Source organism: Phyllostomus hastatus, unplaced genomic scaffold, assembly GCF_019186645.2.
Source record: "Phyllostomus hastatus isolate PE091 unplaced genomic scaffold, TTU_PhHast_1.1 phas_contig_150, whole genome shotgun sequence".
NCBI classification, from domain to species: domain Eukaryota; kingdom Metazoa; phylum Chordata; class Mammalia; order Chiroptera; family Phyllostomidae; genus Phyllostomus; species Phyllostomus hastatus.
The window spans coordinates 11,247,459-11,271,720 of NW_025333611.1; the positions used below are offsets into that span (position 1 = coordinate 11,247,459).

Below are 24,262 nucleotides of genomic sequence, written 5' to 3' on the forward strand. Positions count from 1 at the left end.
AAAGGGGGTGATGGACCCTCTCCCTTCACCTTTGACATAGCCTGAGTCCTCATTCGTCTGCAAGAAGTCTCCTAATCTCTTGGCTGCCTTACTTCCCCTGCCTGACTTAAGCCTGAAACAATGCTGGAGGTGGGTGCGGCCCTGTGCTGGAAAGGGCAGGTTCCCTAGGGTGATCAGGCCTAAGAAAGAATGCATAAAATCCTGTGAAACATGCTTTGCTAATACCCTCAGTTTAAATGATAAGGGTCTAAGCAGGAAATGAGTTTGTTTCCCCAGTTTTATGGCCCTTTAGCTATTTGACCCTGACTCAAAATAGGCCCTCAGAGTTCTTTGAATGTTATCTATTTGAATATTACTGCCTGACAATGGTTGATGAGCTCTCCATAGACCCCCTGTATTCCTATGCAAATTAAGCCAATAAAAGCTTGTCAAGGCAAGGGTTGGTGCGCTGAGAGAGTGGCTGAGGTGCTCCAAGGTGCTCTCCCCTTGAGAGAGTGGCCGTGCCGTCCATTTTCCTCTGCAGGACTCAGTAGTCCGTGTGAATTTGTCTGGTCTGATCCATAACACTGTGGACACTGCGGGCTGGTGTCTGCATCACCTGGACAGCTTGCTTTCAGGTTTCTTGTAGTGCGGTTCTGCTGCTGCTAATTCTGTTTAGTCATTTTGTCTGTAAATCATTTTGTCATCTTTGTTCCTGAAAACTTTTTGTTAAAGAAATAGCTGTAGGTTGGCAGTGTTTCTGTATCATTGCTTTTCAGCTATTTGATTGTGAGGTTTCATATTTCGTGTCCTTAGGATTCATTACATTCCTTGGCTCTGCAGGCCTAGTTTTCATCATAATTGGAAGTGTTTCCACCATTACTTCAATTTTCCTGTCCCTTCTTTCCCTCCTCTAGGAAGACCAGTGACATACCTATCAATCTGCCTGAACTTGTCCCAGAGCACCTTGCTGCTGTTCGTTTTGTAAATCTTGTTTCTGGCTCATTTTGGATAGTTTCTCCTGCCGTTTTTGGGGTCACTAATCTTTCCTTTTGCAATGCCTAATCTGCTGTTACTGCCATCAACAGTACTTTTTTTTTTAAAGATTTTATTTATTTCTAGAGAGAGGGAAGATAAGGAGAGAGGGAGAGAAACATCAATGTGTGTTGCCTCTCCCATGCGTCACCCACCGGGGATCTGGTGTAAAACCCAGGCATGTGGCCTGACTGGGAATTGAACTGGTGAAACTTTGGTTCACAGGTCAGTGCTCAGTCCACTGAGCCACACCAGCCAGGGCAAGAGTACTTTTGTTTCACATATAGTTTTTACCTTTATAAGTTTGATTTGGGTCTTTTTACATCACATATTTACTAGGTCTTGGTATATATGGAATAACTGTTTTGACGTCCCCTGCTATTAGTACCCTCTGTGTTTGTTTTGGATGGATTATTTTCTCACATGGGTAGTGTGTCCTGTCTCTCTGCATGTGTGGTAACCATTCAATTGGATGTTAGACTGAAATTTATCTATTTGGAGTAAACTTAAAATCCGACTAAGTACACTTGAGCTTTGTTCTGGGGTGTAATTCAGTTTCTTAGAAATAGTGTGATCCTTTTGGGTCTTCCTTTTGAGATCTGTTAGGTGGCACCAGAGCAGCGCTCACTTTAGGACTGATTACAGGCATAGTGCGGAGGTAGTGTGAGTTCCGTTCCAGACCACCGCAATAAAGCGAGCCACACAAACTTTTCAGTTTCCCAGTGGGTATGTTTGCACTATACTATGGTTTATTAAGCATGCAATAGCACTTGTTTAAAAAAATGTACATACCTCAATTAAAAAATACTTTATTGCTAAAAAATGTTAACCATCACCTGGGCTTTCAGCAACTCATAATCTTTTGGTGCCAATAGACTTGATTGACACAGGGTTGCCACAAACCATTGATTTGTACACACATGCACAAAACATCTATGTATCTTATTTACAAAGTGCAAGAAAGTGAAGTGCAATAAAATGAGGTAGATCTGTATTCCCCAACCCTGCAGATAAACCCTTCAGTGTGTCCTACTCAATGCCTCATAAATCAGTAGGGTTTCCAGTCTGGCTGGTGGGAACAGGCACTACTTCCACCCCTGTGTCAGCTTTGAGCACTATTCTTCCTAATCTCAGGGGGTAGTTCTTTCCCTGGCCTCAGGTAGCGTCCTCATACACACGACTACCGAGTCCTTGAGGGGCCCTTTCTAGCTCTCCAGAGTTCTCTCTCTGTGCAGTTCTCTCCTCTCCAGTGCTCTGTCCTGCAAACTCGAGCTCCTTAGGTCGCCTCAGATCGCAGCTCTTTTAGCTCAGGGGGCGGGGGGGCTCTGCCTGGGCCCCTCTTCCCTAGCTCGCTTGGAAAGGCTCTCAAGGCTGTAAATAGCGGGTGGCTGCAGGGCTCACCCTGATTTTCCCAGTCTCTCAGGAATTGCTGTCTTTCGCTGTCTCATGTCTAGCATCTTGAAAGTCTTTATTGTGTATATCTTGTCTAGTCTTTGATAGTTTTAGGGGGGTTTGTGCTTGTGGAGGGTAGGGTGAGGATCTAGTAAATCTGATACCTATCACTACATCTTGAACAGAAGCAGAAGTCTTGAAGTATTTAACTTTATTACACAAATTTCCTAATTTCTCCATTTCCTCTGAACTTAATTCAAGTGATATTTAAAAATTCAACTATATATTAAGACACAGTACAATAATTTATTATGAAAAGATAATCTGATTGTAATAAGTTTGTTAGTACATCAATAGAGAAATATTTTTTACATGTTTTATAATATACTAAGTAACTCAGAAATTTTAGATAATTACCACTCTTTAAATAGTCTACTGCCACTTGTAATTCTATTGACAAGAAAGGGAGGGGAGGGCACAGATAATAAATACACCTTTCGTTCATGCATTAATGTAACTTCATATAAGTTGAATACTTAGGGTAATGACTTAATATGTGACTTTCACTTCACATTATGGAAATACTAATCAAATACCCACTAGTCAGGCTGATGTCAAGTGGTATAAAAAAATTCTTTAAAGAGTAGCTAAGAGCAGTAGTTCTCAGATTTTTGATGTATCTAAGAATTAACTGCAGAGTTTGTTTAAAGTGCAGATTTTCAGGAAAAAAGACAGATTTTAATTTAGTAGGCCTGGGAGAGAGTCTAGGAATCTGCAAATTATTGACCTGCTTGTGACTCTGATAAGAGATAAAGAGATTACTATGCAATTAAGCATGCCCTTACTTCTTACTTGAACTGGGTTAAGTGTCTGGTGGGTGAAACAGAGGAAACATTATTAGGAGAATCAAAGTGGAGGCAAGAACAGGCCAAGGTGCTTTGTCCCAGCTTAAGAGGTTCACATGAGGAAAGCTGTCCAGGAGCCAACTAAAAAACCTGGGGATCAGCATCTTGAAACCACCTAAGGTTTCAGACTAGGAGGGTAATCATGTAAGAGTGATTTTTAAAGGAATGCTGGCTGATGGGACGAATTGCAAAACTGGAAAGCCAGGTAGGAGGTTTAGTATGAAGTGCTGAAAATGAGCATCAGGGAGCAGGTACTGGCAACAGAAAACAAAATGTCAGATGCCATACTGGGAAAAATGTTGAACTTGCTTTCAGATACCCCAAAATAGGAAGTTAATATTAAATACATTCCCAAGTATTCATAACAAACACAACAGTAACGACAGCAATAATAACAATGAAATAAAAATAAAGAATAGCAAAGAATAAAAATAAAATAATCTTCAACTGGTTTTTCAGATGTTTGCTCGAATGATTCCTGAAACTCTGTGGGGGGCTCAACAGCAGTTGGTGTTGCCTGGAGGGATTACGAAAAGGAGCAGTTAGCATTGTAAGTCAGAGCCGATTCATCATCAGTGTGATCTGGAAGTGAGCAAGCAGGCTCTTCCGTGAGGCGGATGAAGCAGGGCTTGCATTCCATAGCATAATTTTATTTGTATTTCTTCACTCGCTTTTTTTGATCAATTCTGATCTATTGTCAAAGATTCAAAGATTCACGAAAAAGAGATACGACACCTACTTTCTTTTTCCCAAGCCTACAAATTAGACCTTTAGGTTAAAATGCTATGGGTGTGTCAGAGGGAACAGCTCTGGTGCGGGGTGGGCAGGAGCAAAACAGTCAGATGAGGCTTCAAGGAGGAGGGAGTTTGAACCGGGCTTGGGGGACAGGTGGGAGCTGGACATGTGGAAAACAGAGCGTACGGAAATAGGAAAGAAAAGGCACTTTACAGAAAAATCTCAGAAGGAATTTCTTATACAGCAGAAACTGTCGACAAATTTTCAGCTCATGAAGATGGACAACTTGCTAAATGCTCCCAAAGGAAGGTGATACTTCCATACATTTTTTTCTTACCTTCTTTTAGTGGGGTTTTGGGAGCAAAATTTTCTTTACTTTCATGAAGAAAAGCCTTCGAAGGATCGAAGTGTTTGATGCCCAGAGCTTTATTCAGTTCCCCCTGAAGTTTTCTCTCGTTTTGCTTTATTTTAGAAAGCTGAGAGCGGAGTTTGCACACCTCCTGTGTAAAAAAAAATACAGACAGTAAACAATTACTTAAGATCACGATAGTGAAAAGTGTGATCAATGTTATGGACAAATTCTGAAGTTGCTAAGATATCAAACCAAATGGCAAAAACCACTGCTAGATAGAGGCTTGAAGACTTGAATTATGAAATGACCTGGAACCACGGTGACAAAGGAGATAACGAGTCATTTAAATCTTCTTGCTGCTCTAGAGGTACACAGATACGTTTCTGATAAAAGTTCGTCTCTAACTTACATGCCACGATCAGCTTCCAGCATGAAAGCACTTGGGCTCTGCTGTCCTGCTTCCTAGTGAAACTAAAAGTTGGGAAAAGGCAACCATCTAAAGCGTCTAAAAGGGGTCCTAAGACAAAACAGCCAAGGAAGAAACATCTACTCAAGCAAATCTACAAAAATGTGGTCCAAAGGCGAGGGTCTGTGCTATTTAACAAGTCTGCTCCCTCCCCTCACAACTCAGGAAGGTGACATCTCCACGCCAGACTGCTGCAGCCGAGAACCCGAGCCTCCCGCTCCCCCCAGCTCCCCATCAGAATGCCAGCATTCCCATCTTGTCCTGAGCTACCGGTTGCACCAGAGAGATAGATGCAGGTGAAAACCACAACGTGGTATTACGTTACATGCACCAGGACAGCTGGCATCAAAAAGTCTGTTGGGAACTGCCCTGCCTGGTTTCAGAAGCTGCAATCCCTTAATCCCTTAACCCCTGTGGCTAAGGCTGAGTAAAGGACCTTGGGACCATAAGCCACTTAGGAAACAAAGCTTATCTTCCGTGTAGGGGTGTCACCTCTGCCCTCTTTCAGTTCACTTCACCCTGCTTGGCCCTGGGCGGATGACTGGTTAGCCAATGATGGGTAAGATTCCTCAAAGAGGGATGACCTAAGACAGACATGGTCATGAAGGGGCCCTCAGGGAGGGACTTGGGGGGCTATAGAAAAATGGGGTGATGGACCCTTGCCCATCGACTTTGATATAGCCTGAGTCCTCATTCTGTCTGCAAGAAGTCTCCTAATCTCTTGGCTGCCTTACTTCCCCAGCCTGATTTAAGCCTGAAACAATGCCTTAAGCCTGAAACAATGCTGGAGGTGGGTGCGGCCCTGTGCCAGGAAAGGCAGGTTCCCTAGGGTGATCAGGCCTAAGAAAGAATGCATAAAATCCTATGACCTACTTTCCTAATACCCTCAATTGAAATGATAAGGGTCTAAGCAGGAAGTGAGTTTGTTCCCCAAAATTTTATGGCCCTTTAACTACCTGACTCTGACTCAGAATAAGCCCTCAGAGTTCTTTGAATGTTATCTATTGTTTAATCATTACTGCCTGACAATGATTGATGAGCTTTATATATACACCCTGTATTCCTGTGCAAACTGAACCCAGTAACCGCTTGTCAAGGCAAGGGTCGAGGTGCTCTCCCCTTGAGAAAGTGGCCAGGCTGTCCCTTTTCCTCCACAGGACTCAGTAGTCTGTGTGAATTTGTCTTGTCTCATCCATAACACTGAGGACCCCAGGAGCCAGGATCCGAGTCAAAGTCAGGTAATGACAAGTGTTGATGTAAAGAAATTGGAACCCTCATGTGTTGCTGCTAGAATGCAGAATGGTGTAACTGCTTTGGAAAACAGCCCAACAGTTCCTCAAGGGATTAAACAGTTAACATATGACCCAGCAATTTTACTGGTAGGTATAACCTAAGAGCAACAAAAACCTAGGTCCACACAAAAACTCAGACCTGAGTGTTTGTAGCAGCAATGTGCATAACAGTGCAAAGGTGAAAGCAACCTGAATGTCCAACAACTAAGGAATGAATGAATGAAATGTGACACAGCCACAAAATAGAATATTGTGAAAGAAAGGCATGCTGATGCAGGTACACAGGTGAACCCTGAAGACAGGGTGCTGACTGAAAAAAGACGGTTACAAAAGACCACATGTTATTTGGTACCAAAAAGAAAAATGTCTTTTTTAGGGAAATTTATAAAGGCAGAAAGTGGATTAGTGGTGGGAGGAATGGATAAGAAGATAAGCAGATAGATAATAGCTAAAGGGTAAGGGGTATCATTTTGAGGTGACAAAAATGTTCTAAATGCACTTGTTTGTAAATATACTAAAAGCCATCATGTACATTTTCAGGCATGTGAATTATACTTCAATAAAACTGTTAAAAAAAACCCTTAAATGCTTATTTTTGAATACTGCTTATCTTTACAGGGTAGTATTTATTTGCTTCAAGGATTTTGCTACTTTACAAACAGTGATAGATGTATACAGCTTTATGAATTCTTCCAATCATTCCAGTAATTTTCAGTATACTGAGGAAGTAGTTAGAAGACCTGAGAACACTAATACCCATCTGGTCAACATTCTGAAATAAATCCTTAATTCTCAGGTGGATTTTCCTCTATAAACTATTACTTTTTTTCTGATACCAAAGTCCTTCATTTTACTTAAGTGTTATACAAAGAATAAAAAAACCCACACCATATTCAACAGGACTAGGTGTTATTTTACACACCGATTTCAGTCGGCTGTTTTCATCTTTCAATTTCACAACGTGCTTGATTTTTTGCTTTAGGTTCTGATGACCCAACAGCTTAGCGTACGAGTCTCTGAGTGCGTTCAGCTGTTCCTGAGCGGCACCGTGTTCACTCAGCAAGGCCTGTTTCTCTGCTTCAAATGCATCCAGTTGTAGCTGAAAAAGAGGTGTTTTTTTTTTAATATAAACTTAAAACTGTTAAATCTTACTTACCTATATCAACTACACAGAAAACACAGGTAAAAGAAAACTTAAATGAACAAAAGCAGATTTTGTTGACATACTGTCAGGTCTCTCCATAAATTCTCTATGAGATTCTTTTTTAAAAACTTTGTATTTTTCACTTGAAAGATCGGGAAAAGAAACAAGCAGTTCAGCTAGCCAGCCTAACTTGCACCAACTGGATCACATTATAACCCGTACTCATCATCTGCTTAAGTGCCAAGATGAGCACTTACCCTTTTTCTTTTTAAAGACCAGTGTATTAATGTGAGATATACGGAGAAAGATCACGACACAATAATTATCACACAGTTACACAGGCTAATGATCGAAAGAGCCTTCTAAGCTATTAACTTTAAGTCTCTTACTGGGAGGTATTTTCATAGCTTACAAAGGCTATAGTAAAATGTATGCATAATAATTTAACAAAACTTATCAGCCTTCTTTCATAGGAAGTTAAGTTGGCACTAACAGCACAGCAAAACGGCTTTCCAGAAAAACCACGTCACTGTCCTGACTGTGGCCAAGAACAGGGTGAACTGCTAAAACAAACACAAGTAGCAAGTTCAGTCCTAACTGACAAACCTGAAAAGGCTTTGTTTTGTTATACAGTTCTTCATAAAGGAGACGCCACTTATTCATTTCCTCAGTTAACTCTGCCACTGTATTTTCTTTCCCAGCCTGTCTGTAAGGGAAGATTAAAGACCCAGGGTCACAGACAAGAAGAACGGAGGTGCCTGGCTCTCGGGTTCTGAGGCTGGATTACCTTGCTGCTGCTGCTTCCAGCTGCTGCTTAAAGTCTTCACGTTGTTGCTTCAGTTGGTTCTCCAAATCAGTGATTTTTTGAAAAGAAGAAACTGTGATGTCTTTAATTTCTGCTTCTTTAAGTGCTGATCTGGTCTGAAGATCTAAAAGCATCCTTGGGTTTGAGAGAGAAGAGTCTCTAAACATTTTATGGCCACTTTAATAACTTTTTCTGTACTTGTTTTTTAGGCTTAAGGACCTCTTCAATAATTTTATCTTTTTAACTAGATAAATTCTTTAGATTTTACTTATTTTTAGAGAGAGGGGGAGGGAGGAAGAAAGAGGGAAAGAAACATCAATGTGAGAGAGAAACACTGATCAGTTGCCTCTCCCATGTGCCCTGACCAGGAACCGAGCCAGCAACCCAGGCATGTGCCCTGACTGGGGATCGAACAGACAGCCTTTTGCTTTGCGGGACAATGTCCTGGCAACTGAGTCACATGAGTCAGGGCAAATTGAGTAAACTCCTAATTTGCCATTTGAGATCACCCAAAGCAAGCCGTGAAACCAACTATAATTCCCTGCAGCACTTAATAGGTGGCTTTTGACAACGTTAAATTGTCTCAGTGGTTGGAGGGCCACGGGGTGGGCGGGCTTGCTTTCTGTGACATACCTTGCATATTCTTGATTCGAGTTCTCAGCTGCCAGTATCTGATGCTGAACATCCTCTGCGCTTTTCTCAGCCTTGGCCACTTTTTCCTTAAGTGATGAGTTCTCCTGCTTAAGATCTTCTATCTCACTAGCTGTTAATGCTTTATAGCTTATTAATAAGAAAAGTAAGTTAAAGGATTTTTCTAACTACTGTATACATGGCAAATATATGGCTGATGAATTTATACTTCATAAAATTTAAGGTAAAACAAAACCTTAGTATCTATGCATTTACACAAGTAAGAATTAGTATTCTGAGGTTAGTACTAATAAGCTTATATGGCATGGGCTGTTCATTAAAAAAAAATCAACTGCCTACTACGTGTAGGAAGTATGCATACAGAGATGAAAAAAAAAACTATGAAATATGAACATTATCCTAAAATCAAAATTCTACAATCCTTGGATTTTCTGTCAGAGTTTATGGTGTTGTAGGGAAGATAGGAAAATGCCTCCCCAGGATTTTGCAAAAAGAAAGAAAAAAAAAAGGGTCACAATTAAATTCATGGTAAGTATTATGACAACAACAACAAAAACCTACACAGCTCCTTAACCTGATAAGGAGACCCTACATTTTGGTTGGTGACTCAGAAAAGGCCTTTCTGAGGAATTTAGAGCCAAGCTGAGACATGGTGGGAAAAGAAGGTTTAGTGAGGCTGTTCGGGGAAAGTGTTTCACAGGGAAAAGGTGCTCAGAGGCAGGTAGAACACAGTGCTTTAAAAGGGGAGACTGGAGTGCTTGCTTTGGCTGCAGATACTGCAATGGGAACAATGCAGAGAAGATGAGCACATCCCTTATGCAAGGATAATACGCAAATTCATGAAGTGTCCCATATATAAAAAAACACACAACAAAATAAAACAAAAAAACAAAATGAGAAAAAGGATGAAACTAAGGCCTAATACATAAGACAGGCAAGAGCAGAAGTCAGACAGGACGGAGGTCACCCCTTACTGCAGCTCCCCATGGGGTTCCCTGAGGGCTCTAAGGAAGTGTGGGTATCACTCTGGAGACGGGAGGAGAAGGGACTGGGGAAGGTGCAGGAGGGCAACACTGGAAGGCGAACTAAAAGACGATTATCAGTCCAGGTGTGTGAGAAAGAAGGCTTGGACTAAGGCGTTGGCAACAGAAAGATGCGAGATCTCTTTTGAAGGCAGAGCTTTAAAATTCCAGAAGTGGACGTTAGGAGAAAGGGAGAGGGAAGGATCAAAGATGACCCTAAGATCGATGGAATGAGAAGCTCGGAGGATGTCATCGACTGAGATACAGGAGAGTGAGAGACTACGGGTAGAAAGAGATACAAGGAAGACCAAGAGTTGTTTCAGTTACTGTTAGAGGACAGTGAGGTGTCCACTTGGAGATGTCAAGCAGGCAGCTGGATTTATGGGCACAGAGCTGAATGGAGACGTGTGGTTTGAAGAAACATTAAATGGTACCAGCATACTGACGGTGAGTGAAGTTCCAGAATGGCTAAGCACCTCCTACGGCACTGTTTTTCACAGCAGCAAGAACAGAAATCCCAGTACAGCACTGGGAACACTAAAAATTACATGGTATAAAATTTATGTAATTTACATGTCTGCACTGGCATAAAATTATAATTAGAATGTGATCTGCATGTGCATGTATGCATGTTATATGTAACACATCACATGAAGGAGCAGATCACTGGGAAAGAAGGTACTAGTCAATGACTGGGCACCAGGCCATTCATTACCCACATGGAAAAACAAAAATAAATACACAGAAATCAGATCTGGGTGAAAAAGTGAAAGTGAAACAGAAACTTTTCTAAGAATAGGTGACAATCTTTATGTTCTTGGGATAGAAAGTAGTTCTTCAATGAGATGCAAAAGTGTTCATGTAAAAACCTACAAATTAACCACATTAAAATCAAAGGGAAATTACTGTATATACTAAGACTACCATGTAACACTAAATGCCCATTCATGGCCGGTCACTGTGGAATTTAAAGTGATACCAATAACTTTATTTGTGTGATTTTTGTTGTTGACAGTCCTCCCTAGATAAACACCCTCCCTGCTCTCATGTTGTTAAGAGTGCGGGCTCCCAACACAAGTACCTTTCGAACTGAGCGGTGACATCTCCGAGGCCTTGCACCGCACTGTTACACCTCTCCTGCAAACGCAGGGCGGCCTGAGCGTGAGCAGCATCACTTTTCTCGAGTTCGGCTTCTTTCCTAAGAAGAAGAAACAATTATAAGACAGACTGCTAACCACCAATCATTGCCCTAAGACAGAGATTAGTATTTACCTCTGACACTGGGGATGTCTACATTAGCTACTTGAGAGCTTAGACCTAAATTCATGGCCTACTTCCCACAGCATGTATATTATGTGGGCTTCATCTTGTCTTTCCTGTTCTAATTTTACTTTTGTTTCCATCCTCACTTACTTATTTCTAAATTTATCTTTTCATATCACATGTTATAGTTAGTTTAAACATTTTTTTTGGAAAAAAAGTAGGATAAAAAGACTCAAATATAATTGTTAACAGCAAAAGCCCAGGCTAAAGAACGTGAAGAATTACTAGTTAAGAAGCATTTGGGATGAATAAAATTTAATTGTCTACACGTAGACATTTAAGAAATACTAAGTACAGTTAGGGACACTTTGTTTTAAAAGTTCTTTTGAAATGAGTTATAGGATTATGTAGATTTATTTTCATTATACCAATAACCCACAAAAAATTGTTATTCAAAGATTCAACAATTTATGTAGTGGACTATTTTGCATAGATACATTTCCATTTTTGTGTATATGTATATCATTTTACATAGTGTAAGTTATATCTTTAATTACCTTTTTTTGAGGGAGCACAAACACTTCAGAAATAACAATCAAAAAGTAAAATGGGAAAAAACCACAACTGGGAAACATTTAACATTAAGAAATGTATCATTACAAGTAGAAAAAGATATGCTTTATTTTTACTCCACTTCCATACTGTTTTCATCACGCTGTAGGTCTTCCACAATATTTACTTAAATTAAAATACCTGGTTTGATGACTGAATTCAAATTGCTAATAATTTTATTATTTAAATCCTTGCATTTTCATCACTAAAAAATTTTCCAGCAAGGACCGTGAACTAGACGTGAGCCTACATGTCATGTGTCTCAGAACTGTGAGCATCTCTTGTGGGATACTATTTTATTCATTCCTTTTCTGTTTTCTTGTAGTGATTAGTGATTAAAAAAAAAACACAACGAGTTTTTATACATATCTGCTTTGGGGGGAAGAGTATCAAAATGTAACTAGAGGGATTGTTGTGTACTTGGTAAAAATCTGAAGTCATGTGTAAGTACGAGGTCCTGTTAATACAAACCCCTTCAGCTTTTCTTCTAGAAGCGCGAGCTCTTCGGCTCGGGCTTTTGCTTCCTCTTCCAGTTGTCTGACCAGCTGTTCAGCTTGTGCCTCCTTTTGCTGTAGTTTATCCAGCTCATCCAGAGCTTGCTTTAATTCTTCCTCAAAGAGATTCCTTTCTTTCATTATTTCCTCTTGGAAAGAACAAAGCTTCTGCTGAAGACTAGAAGATAATTCCTTCATGCAATAGAAAACCGCCAAAATTATTTGAAAGGTTGAAATAATTTAATAATTTGCAAGGTTTTATTAAGGACAGAAAAATGTAGAGATAACGATGTAAGAATATCAAATTCAAGATCCTCAAGGAAATTTGAAAAAATATGAAGATACCATATTTACTTTGTTAGGGATTATATTCTGTAACTTGTCAACATTGTGATAAATGGTATTTTAGTCTTTGTTTTTTATGTAACACATATACACAAACACACTTTTTGTAAAACTAAAAGCATGCTCTACAACTGGTTTTATTATATTTTTGGTCATATATAAGAAAGACTATTCAATGATAATATAAAAATATTTTAAAGTTACATGTATACCAATAAAAAGATAAATATAAGTAAATCAACACTGTAAAAAATTCTGACATTATAAAGAGAAAATTGCCTTGGACTCCTTTCCACCTCAATCTTAGCTTCCCCATTCCAGAGATAACCACTTTAGTAAATATATATATGACTAATGGTCTTTCCTATATATTTACCTACATACATTTAAAAATGTAAATGACATATATTGTGTATGAAAAGGTCAGTCAAAAAACCATAACAATGATTGTTGAGGTATTTATTTTGCAAGTTGGTATAGATAGATCTACTTAATTCTTTTTGTTGCAGCCTCCCCAACAATATGTATATTATATACACATTATATCGCCCAATTCTCACCTAGGGATTTTTAGCAAATGTTTAAATTTGTGTCAATCATATAAGTGGAAAAAAAGGACTTTTATTCCTTTAATTACACTAAGGCAGAACATCTATTAACTGTTATGGGCTCTCTGAATTTCTACTTCTGCCCATTTTTTTTCCTAGTGGACAATCTTTTTTTTCATTGATATGAAAAATAGTTTTTATGTAATCTGGATTTTTAAAAATGGCCAGTTTTGTTTCTTGCATGATTAGATGCTTTTTTTTACAGCTTAACCATAAATATCTATGTAGTAATCTAACACAAGAGTGTGCTGAGAAGATTTTTAAAGAATTTCCTTATTTTGCTTCATCTGGGTGCTTGTAATTTTTTTGCATAATCTAGAACACTGTGGTGAACACCTTTATAGTTAAATCTGCAGTGTAACCATGATAATTTCTTTTTTTTAAAAGATTTTATTTATTTATTTTTAGAGAGGGAAGGGAGGGGAAAAAGAAAGAGAGGGTAACATTAATGTGCAGTTGCTGGGGGCTATGACATGCAACCCAGGCATGTGCCCTGACTGGGAATTGAACCTGCAATGCTTTGGTTCGCAGCCCACGCTCAATCCACTGAGCTATGCCAGCCAGGGCCCATGATGATTTCTTCAGGATAAAACTCTAAAAGTATAATTGGTGGATTGAATCTGACCACAGGGAAATGTACGATCCGAAATAAGCACCAGTTTGATTTTATACGGTAGTAAACTACCTTCTCTTGTTGCAGAAGTGCATCAATTTCCATCTCTCTTTGCTGTAGCTTTTCATGTTTTTGTTTTTCAAGAATTAACTTTTCTTCTAAGTTTTGCATTTCAGACTTTAGATTTTCATCCTGTTCTCTGTCCCTGTTAATGAGGTCTTCTAGAAAAGAGAAATGATAACAATTCTGTAAATAGACACTAATAGTAACTTTGAACACCGCAGATTCCCGTAATATTTCATTATATGTACACAGCATAATAAGAGATCAAGTATTTTCAAATGGGGAAAACACAACCATAAGTTTATCTCATTGCTCTATATGTTATATAATAAACCCCTCAAACCTAGTTTTATTTATCTACCAATTTTAATACCCACAAGTAGAGAAGTCAAATACTGCATAATTGTATGTTTACATCAAGACAAGCAACACGTTAAAATAAACATTATAATAGACTAAAATTCTCATACATAGAACAAGATTTTTTGTTGTTGTTTATACAATTATTTTTAAAAGTTGTTTAAGGACTTTATGTTGTTCAAACATAGCAGTGCTTTTCCTAAATATTGTACGTAATACCCAACTGCAGAAGGTAATACCGTAAACACTAGAATACCTTTTTCTTTCTCAAGTAGTTGACATTTAGCATCCAGGTCTTCTACTTGTTTGGACAAGATAACAATGTTTTCCTCAAGAGACTGCTTAAGACTTAAAACTTCATGATTCTTCTCTTTCAAATTTTCTTCTAACTGGGCAATGTCTAGCTTGTATTTTTCCACTTGGTCTGAGGCACAACTGCGTTAAAACAAATCATTTTGAAGAGCACATCTATTTAAGCATATGGAAAATTAAATGAAAAGAGATGAAAATGATATATTCACCGCACTTCAACAAAATGAGGACCAATTTAAAACTACTATTGATATTACCTTATTTCTTCAATGTATTCTAAGAGTTTTTCCGTATCAGATTTTTCATCAAGCGTTTCTTTCTGTATTGAAACACTGAGAAAAAGGTGCATATATTACTACGTACAATTTTCACACATGATGCTTACTTTGTTCCAGATACTGTTATATCAGGCAGGCTGATTCTTCAGTCGAAACTCTGAACTATTCATTTATGTGACATCTCAGGTTGACATTTTAATGTATGTAAATGGGAGACATTTTTTAAGTGAGAGAGCTTTTAAATATATTCTGATAAGAGGGCTGTGATGAGGAGAGTCACCATCTGCAACTCTCCAGCTTTTTTGTAACTTTCCCCACCCACCCTTTCCTGCAAAATAGCATATTGTATGCCAGAAAGCCTTTGTTCCAGGCTGCCTTATGTACAATCACTTATGTGTTAACCCTTCTTCAATCACCTCAATTTAAGAAATGGGCAAAAGACTTAACTAGGCACCTTACAAAAGGATATATACAGTCAATAAAAATATAATTGACTTTAATAGCAACAAATTAAAACCATAATGAGATACAGCTACTAGAAGGGCTTAAATCACACTGACGACACCCAAGGTTAGTGAGGATGTGGAACCAGGGGATCAACTGTACGTTGCTAAGTGGGCATGTAAAATGATTCATCTACTTTGAGTTTCTGAAAGTGTCATATGCAGACTACACTGTGACCCAGGAACTCTACTCCTAAATATTTACTCAAGAAAAATAAACACATATTGATCAATAGCAGAATAGTAAACAAGTGGAGGTTTATTCATATATGGAATCCCACTCAGAAATTAAAAGGAGCAAATTATAACACACACACGCATGCTATGGTAAATGCTCCCCCAGGCCCAGCTAATTTATGATGCTGAGATCAGAACGTGATTGCGGTGTGGGGGGCACTGCACAGGGAGGAGCAGGGACAGGTACCAAGGAGCTTTCTGAGGGAATGGCAACATTCTCCATCGTATTCAGGTGGTGGTGATTTGGGTACGAACCACTGTCAAAAGTCATCAGAGTGACTATTTGTGATCTGTGCATTTATTGCGTGTCCATTATAGCTCAGTAGTAAAAACAGGGCTAGGATTATGCATTAATCATGGCCTCCTACACCAGTGCTTCTCAATTTGGGTCAATTTTACCACTTCCACAAGATTACACTATTTGAAAGATTATGAGGCCTTTCCTCATCACTGATACAGAAGACGTACAAAAATAGTAATAGTCATATGCCTTTTCAGGCTAAAATATTTTGGAATGAATAGGGCCCAACTTCTTCACGTGGGAGAAGAAATAAGGCAATTAGAGGAAGGCAATGGGGTAAGTACTGTGGGAAGGTTAACGTGTCAGAAAACAGCAGCAGGTGAGAGAGGTGAACCCCGAACTGGTTAATCAATATTTCCTCTTTCCTTTAGGCACTCACAGTTTTCCCTCGAGCTGTGCTCCTTTCCCCTGAGACTCCTCGAGACTCTTCTGGGTGACCTGCAGTTTCACCTCCATGCCTTGTTGTTTAGCCGCCATACTCTACAGGACAGAAATATGTTGCAGGCAGTAAGAAATCGCTCAGATCCGAAGGACCGGGCACGGCACATTTAGCAAAGGTATCACTCACCCTCATCTTAGTTTCTCTTCTGTTTCTAAATTTCATCAACTCCAGGCTTAGAACCCTCAGATTCTTCTGGTTACTGTCTTCAGAAAACTAAGTATGACAAACATGTACGAGATTGAGAAATATTCTCTGCTAAGTCATCTATCCAGTCACTTAAATATTGATTATCCTAGTAATTATTGGGGATGTTACATGCCTGCAATATACTCTGACAGAGCAAACCACCTCTGCCCAATACTAGGATTACTGTTTTATACTACTATTGTCCTCGCCCCTCCTGTTTTTTCATGTGACTTTCTGGTTTATTTTAGTAGCCTAGGCGGCCACTTACCTGTCTGCTGGAATGTGCATTGCAAGGCTCTCAAACAAAGTTCTTGGAGAGGATTTTGTAAAGGGCGTTTGCTTAACAAAATGCATCTGAATTGCCCGGTCTACTTTGAAATATGTCAGGACTAGAGGGTCCATCCCAGGCCAACTAAATCAGATCTTCTTGGAGGGAGCCCAGGAATCTGTTCCCTTCCCCGCAGTTCTTTCTTAGGCACCCTCACTCCCTCTGTAAACAAAGCGCCCAGCACATTACGGGCCCCGAATAATGTCTCTTAAACTGAACAGTGATTCACAGCATCCTTCTACTTCTATAATAAGCAAAATGACCACGTTAAGTACTAATAGTATGATAACATTAAACACACTTTATGTATTAAACACACTTATTCTTTTTGCATTTTATGTATTCCCAAAAGAATTTGAGGGGAAAGCCTGCTATTATAATGCTACTTATTTCGAAGAAAGGTCTTTAAAGTGACTTCTAGATGTATATTCTGCAACTTTGAATAATGTCCTTATTTACTAGAGTTACTCTGAAAGAAGGTGAGAAGAAGTCAGAAATTAAAACAAAAATTAACTTGGTTCTCTCTAACTTCTTGTGTGTCAGGTACAATAAAAAAAGATACAATAATAATTCCTACTGGAAATAGCATAATATTTAAGGTACATTTAGTAAAGGAAAAAAAAGAGACAAAACTAGAGTCTAAGTCTCCTAAATAACTAGTATGTGAGAAAGGAACACGTTTATTATTTATTCAATTGTAAATATTGTCATGTGGTTCAAATACCTTAGATTTTAGTAGCTCATTCGTCCTGGTTAATTCAGTAAGCTGCTTCTCCAGGGAAGCGTTACTTGCAGAGAGAGAGGTTTTCTCCCTGACCACGGCACTTAGCTTTGCTTCCACCTTCTCCAGCTCGGCTTCCAGATCCTGGAGCCGCTTGTCCTGAGCACCACGTTCCTGCACCAGGACGCGAATCTGGGAGGAGACAAGGTGACCTGGGAATAATTCACTGACACAATGACAGTGTAAATGGCTACTACTGATAATTGCATTCAAGTTCTAGGAAAACTTCTGATGGTGACAGGACGCACTTAGATATTCTAATTTCACTGGCTGTTTGAACAATCGTAATTTACTTTATGAGGCAGCTAAAAAAATCTGTAAGCATTTCAAGAACACAGGATTTTAATTGCCATAAACCTCCCAGTGTAACTCAACTCTTTATTCATCTTTCAGATCTTTGAGAGCTCTTACTTTCCCCAACATAAGGTTCTCTATGATTATATTATTGGTTTATAACTGGTGTTTATAGCTTAGTAGAAAAAAGGACACTGAAATAATCTACATCACACTTTTGCAGCTAAAGAACTTTAAGCCCCACAATGGTCTGTAAACTCAAATGCCTGCATGACCAAGCAGATAACATAACAAGCAAAGAGAGCCAGGTGGGGACTGAGGAACAAATGGGGGCTTAAAGGGGCAGCCCTGCACAGCCCCGAAAATCGTTACCCAGGAGGGGAAAGTGGGAACTGAGCTGTCAGATCTGATTTTGCAGCAGAAGTCAGAAATCTGAATTTGCTTTTGCACAGAACTTTTTTTAAAGACTTCATTTATTTATTAATTTATAGCGAGAGGGGAAGGGAAGGAGAAAGAAAGGGAGAGAAACATCAATGTGAGGTTGCCTCTCATGCACCCCCCTACTGGGGACCTGGCAGGCAACCCAGGCATGTGCCCTGACTGTGGATTCAACCAGGGACCCTTTGGTTCACAGGCCTGCACTCACTCCACTGAGCTACACCAGCCAAGGCTGCACAAAACGTTAGATACTGATCATTAATTCAAGTTAAAAAACAACAAATACTTTGGGGCTTAAGTAAAATAGAGCTCTATTTGCCAAAAATCTGAAAGATTAACTGATGCAAATGCACAAATGCAAAAAAGTTCTAATCCTGGCACTGCCACTTACCTGCTAGCTGAGATTCACCGATTCCCATTAATCTCTTGCATGTATCTTCAGTAAAATGATAGCCAATATTATTAAAATAAATACGAAAGGATCAGAGCAACCAGGACAGAGATTTGCAAATTACATTGGCATATTCTTCGTCCTGAGCCAATGTTCAACCACAACCAATGGAAAGTTTGAATACATCAAAAGAGTATGTCCTCTGGAAAGTGGAACACAGTGTCCCAGCCAAGGAATGATTTCCCTGTGGGCACTTGTTTGATGGTATATTTGCCATCCAGTGTGACTCCTGATGCTGCAGCTGAACCCCTGCCTCCTCCTTCTCTGTGTAACTCTCTTTCCATTAAAGAGCACATTTAGTTTTCAATAAGTTGAAAACATTGCTTACCTCTTTTTCTAGCATCTTCAAGTCTTTATCATTCTTTTGAGATTCCTTCTATTTAAAAGTCAAAAAACAGCGATAATCAAATTTAAGTGTCACAAACATCGTAGCCAAATTTGATTTTTAGTTATCAGAAAAGATGAAGGATTCCCAACAGTTCATTTCTGTGTTAAACATTTCCTTGACTCTATGAAAGATTTTTTAGGTGACTTATCTGGTTAATGAAAGTAAAGTTTCTTTAGATCTAAAAATATTTCGGGCTTGAAAGTTTCCACCCCAATAGATTAGGTTTTCCTTCTAGCAAGTCCAGTGAAAAGAACAGGTAGAGCTTTATGAATAAAACTACTGACTGTTTCGAATATTAAACAGCAATGCATTTTGAGTACTTAATTAACTCTCTATCTCAGAAAGAAAAGGACCTCACAAAGAGAAATCAACTTAAACTTAAATACAAAGAAAAATGCAAAGAAATCGAGACAAACTGAAAGAGAACCAGCTCCTATTCTAACCCACTCATTGCCTTTATATCCAACAGCCTTTTTGAGACAATGACCCAAAACAGAATATCTATCTTTGCCATCTAAAATGGAAGAAAATGCATAAACATCTTAAATGAAAACTGTGTTTTATATGTTTCTAAGTTGCGGGCAGGGAGGAGGCACGCCAGCTTCATGTTTATTAATTGACCACCTGCTGGCATTTTCTATTAAGAAAGGACTATTATTTTGGGGTTTTCCACAAACTTGAAACTTGTTTATATTTTTGTTTTTTTTAAGAGAGTTTTTGAATTCTATAATTAATTAGATATTTCAGAATGATTTCTCCAAGAAATTTAACTCAAGAAATTTACATCAGTCTCCAAGAATGTCTATATCAGTGCTGTACCACAGAAATATCATCAAGCCATGTATTCATTTTCAAATGTTCTAGTAGCCATATTTAAAAAGTAAAATTTCTAATAATATATTTCACTTATCCCAAAATATCAAAAATACTATTTCGACAGGTCATTATATAAAGTTATTAGTGAGATCTTTTTTGTTGTTGTTGTTCCAGGTCTTCAAAATTTGCTGTGTATTTTCCACTTACAGCACATCTCAATCAAGGTTCTAAATTTTATCAGAAATATCTCTTTGTGTTGAGGTTTCATAAAACAGATGAGAAAGTAGATCTGCATGCCTAAGCTGTCCTGAAAACATTTCAGAATATTCCAACAACAGTTTTTAAACATAGGCATGTTAATTAAAACTAAATAAATACAAGTCTAAGCTCAACCTATGGCTTCAGTTTCTCAACTTTGAATCTTTTTTCACATTAAAATATCAATTTGCATATCTCTTTAAGAAAGTACAACTTGCTTTTATGAATGAATGGAAACAGTAATAGTAGGCTCTTGCACAAGCAATAACATGAAGCTAATAAGAATTTAATCTCCCACCACTCCTTGGCAGTTTCTGAATAGTAAACATCTTTTAGGCATTAGACTGCTTTTTGTTTTTCTTTTCTACTACTTACCTTCTCCCAAAACAAAAACAAAACAACTCAAATGATGGTTAACTAATAAATCAAAGCATCACAAAATTTTTAAAAGCTTACTAGGTGTTATAAAATGTATCTAGATATAAAAATGACTGAGTGGAGACCATTTTGTAATTCTGAATTAAGGGCACATTTAAGTACAATATATTTAATAATGGTGTAGGTAGAAGTGTAAAGCTTACTAGATTCCTAAAGATAGTGTTTCATTAATTTATAGGTTTATTTATAACTGATAGGTGTTATTATTAACTTAACCCATTCTAGTCAAATACAATACCTTTCGGGAATAATTTCAATGACATAGTTAATAAACCAGATAGAGCATAAGAGCTCCTCACCTTTAATCCCAAAGTCTTAACTTTTCTTGCTGAAGCAGGCAAGGTAGTATCCTTGTCAACAGCAAAATTCTGTTGAGATTCTGCAACAATTGAACCATAGACAAAACACAATTTCAAAATTTCTTATTGTAACTATTAGTCAATCAATATAATATTATTCTTTTCTTGACTTTACAATTCCAAATAATGAGTTACACAATATTTTTTACACATCTAACATTTTCCCAGTTTTCCTAATGTTCTCTGACAAAAGTCTAAGATAATTATACCAAAAGGTAAACTACATATCTATGTAAGTGTCTTGCTTCATTCTCCTGGTTATACAACAGTGCTATGATAAAAGCATTATTTTGTACTCGACCCTTTTATAAATCCATCAAATAAGAAAATTTAAATATAGACGTAGTTTCACACTTTTAGAAATACTATAAAATCAATAAATGTATTACCATTGTTCATAACTTTAAAACTTACGAGATCATATAACCATTGTTTTATTTTGGGATCCATTACCTTTTTGTTTTTTAAATCGTTGTGATTTCTGAAAGGACACTGGCCCTTTCAACACCTCTGAAGTTTTCACGTCATAAGCACCTGGAGATGGTGCACAACCTGGAGGAAATGTAAAACATTAATGTCTCATCTGATGGTACTTACAATGCCAAAGTAAAGTCAGTAATATAAATATAAATGCCTTGTTTTTTTAAACGTAAAAATAGCATCCATTTGATATGAGGAATAATATCATTATCTTCCGAAAGGTCTTTTATTTCAATTGGGTCAAAGAACATGGGCAACTGGGCAAAACAGCAAAGACAGTCTTGGGATGATTATCCTATAAGAACAAGCAACAGGGCTTTCTTAATAAGCCTTGACTGTAAGAAATAACATGCTTGGAATCTACTCAGGGTCACTGAGGTCAACCACCATCAGATTCTAGAAATGAAGCGACTAAAAGTGTTTAGCCCTCAAGATTTAGCCTGGAAAATTTATAGTGATGATCCATCCCTGGTTAATTCCAATATATCAGAAAATTTATAAAGTCATAGACTATATCTATACCCCAGAAATTTATATTGTATAACCTCCGGTGAATAACTGGAGTCTCAAACTGAAGGCATGTCAGAGTGCTTATACATAGCAAAGGTAAGATTTGGCTCTCAGAACTGACCGTAATAAAAATGTCATTGGCATAAAGCTTTAGCTGATTGGGAGTCAATTGTTATACTATTCTCTGAAAAGCTATTTACTTCAGTCCAGACTATCATGCAAATAGAAAGGAACAACACGGAGTTTGACCATTCCAAGGCAACCCGAGTGTCCCCTGGTGTTTTTCAAATAGGATGATAGAGGCTCATTATTATAACTTGACTAGCATTTTTAACAAATATTTTATTTATTTATTTTTAGAGAGGGAAGGGAGGGAGAAAGAGAGAGAGAGAGAAACATCAATGTGCGGTTGCTGGGGACCCGGCCCGCAACTCAGGCATGTGCCCTGACTGGGAATCGAACCTGCGATGCTTTGGTTCGCAGCCCGAGCTCAATCCACTGAGCTACGCCAGCCAGGGCTGACTAGCATTTTTTTAAAACAGTTGAAACAACAGAAAATATCAGTGTGCTCACATGTGGCAAATATAAGCACTGTTTTGTGTAGAAATATAAAAATATATCCCACACAGAAATACATAATTTATTTCTCACCCTGGGACAAAACAAAAAAGTATTAAAAGTCAATTGCTTTCAATTCTAAAGGCCATAAAAACATCAAGGACAGAATTAAGTTTCCTCTATCTGGAACAATGATCATGTATATATACTGACATAAAGATTCCAATCCCAGGAGCTTTCCGATCTAAATGTAGTCAATAAGGGGTAGAGGCAGTGAGTTTCCAATCAGGAGAGAGTATTAAAATGAAGTGTAGGATTCACTGGGATATCCAAGGTAAAGGCAGACTTTGCAAAAAGCATCGACCTTAGCCACCTCGTATTTCTCACTCTCCACACCTGCTAAGGCCATGGAGTTAACAATAGGGTGAGAGCAGGTTCCCTAAAATCAGATTAAAGGTGGCACATCTTAGAGCATCTGTTTTACTCACTTGGGATAGGGGTGGGAACTTCAGTGGGGAACACATATTTCAAAACAAACAACAGGAGACTCCAAAGGAAACGCCACCACTATTGTAGTCAATGTCCTTTGGGGGAAAGTAGGGATGAAGTGATGGTTATCTTTTCTCTTTGTTTTTAGGAACCCTTTTGTGAAAAAGTGTGAGAAGCACTGTTCTAGACTTGGCAGAGCAGCCAGCAAACAAGTGATGCTGAATTCTAGTGTTCTAGTTCATCGTTGGGTGCACACTCTCAAAAGGGAGTCAGGGCCAGTAAAAGAAGGGATGGTGGAAGGTAACTAAGCAGAATCACGCAAGCTGAGAACAATTAAAACCATATTTAGGGCCGGTTCCATGCACTAGTTTTGTCAGTTTGGTCGTGTAACACTAAGGAAATCTAAGTCTCGGTCTTTTTATCAGTAAAATAATGAATAATATTTAGGATTACCTCTCCAGCATGTTGGGAAATGAAAACACAACTAATAATCTATGTGATGATGTAGCAGGCTGCTTGGGGCGCCGTCAATACTAGCTGCCATCGCTTCATTGATAGTGATTTCGATACTGCCATAATTTTACAACCACAAGCTGACTTTACCAACCTTCTTTCTTTTGTGACTGAATGTAATATCTAAAAGGAAATCCACAAGTTCAGGCAAAAAGCTTGGTCAAGGGTTTCTTCTTCTTTTTTTACCAGTAAGGCCTTTCGCACTTGGCCACTGACTAGTTACCAGCGCTTCCTCACCCACGTTCCTGCCCTCTGCTTCAGTGTCTACCCAGCACTGTTATGGGCTGCATTCTCCAACTGAATGGAAGCTGCATGGGGCAGGGACTTTGCTTCGATCACTGCTGTATCCTTATCATCCTAAATAGTAATTGGCATGTAATGAATGCATAACATGTGTTTCAAAAACAAAATATCAACTGAACGAGCCCCGTGCCAGCCCTAAAACCGCCTATTTCGCTCCCATAGAATCAAAAGGGGCAAGGAGCGTGACAGCAACTCCCGTCCCTCAGTTCCTTCCCCCGTACGCACCAGAAGGGTCATTGAATCGTTTCAGGGGCGCCTTAGGAAACGACATGCTGACGAACAGCTCCAGAAACCAAAGGGTAGCAGCGCTCCTCGGCAACTTCCTAGTGCAGCTTTTGGAATTTACTGACTTCAAATTCAAATCTCCCAGCTCATCCCCCGCCCACCTAGACATTAACCAATTGAAAACCCAAAACCCTGGATACACCAATCCAGAAAGGGAACATCCAAGAGCATGCGCATT

The 24,262-nt window shown here is 38.6% G+C and overlaps 1 protein-coding gene and 1 non-coding gene across 2 annotated transcripts; one reads left to right on the forward strand and one right to left on the reverse strand.

Moving 5' to 3' along the window:
* Positions 1-1,858: 1,858 nt before the first annotated feature.
* HMMR (hyaluronan mediated motility receptor) lies at positions 1,859-24,153 on the reverse strand. The gene is made up of 18 exons (XM_045820783.1): positions 24,025-24,153; positions 21,400-21,498; positions 20,887-20,966; positions 19,016-19,063; positions 17,448-17,636; positions 16,336-16,422; positions 16,147-16,247; positions 14,706-14,780; positions 14,393-14,571; positions 13,786-13,934; positions 12,125-12,339; positions 10,860-10,976; positions 8,739-8,885; positions 8,088-8,240; positions 7,907-8,006; positions 7,079-7,255; positions 4,384-4,546; positions 1,859-3,828 (listed from the first exon to the last, which is right to left on the reverse strand). The coding sequence occupies exons 1-18, from the start codon at positions 24,068-24,070 to the stop codon at positions 3,809-3,811; spliced, it is 2,145 nt and encodes a 714-aa protein (XP_045676739.1). The 5' UTR covers positions 24,071-24,153; the 3' UTR covers positions 1,859-3,808.
* On the forward strand, positions 9,513-9,615 carry LOC123813299. Its single transcript, XR_006784727.1, has one exon. It is a non-coding gene; the product is annotated as a U6 spliceosomal RNA (small nuclear RNA).
* Positions 24,154-24,262: the final 109 nt, after the last annotated feature.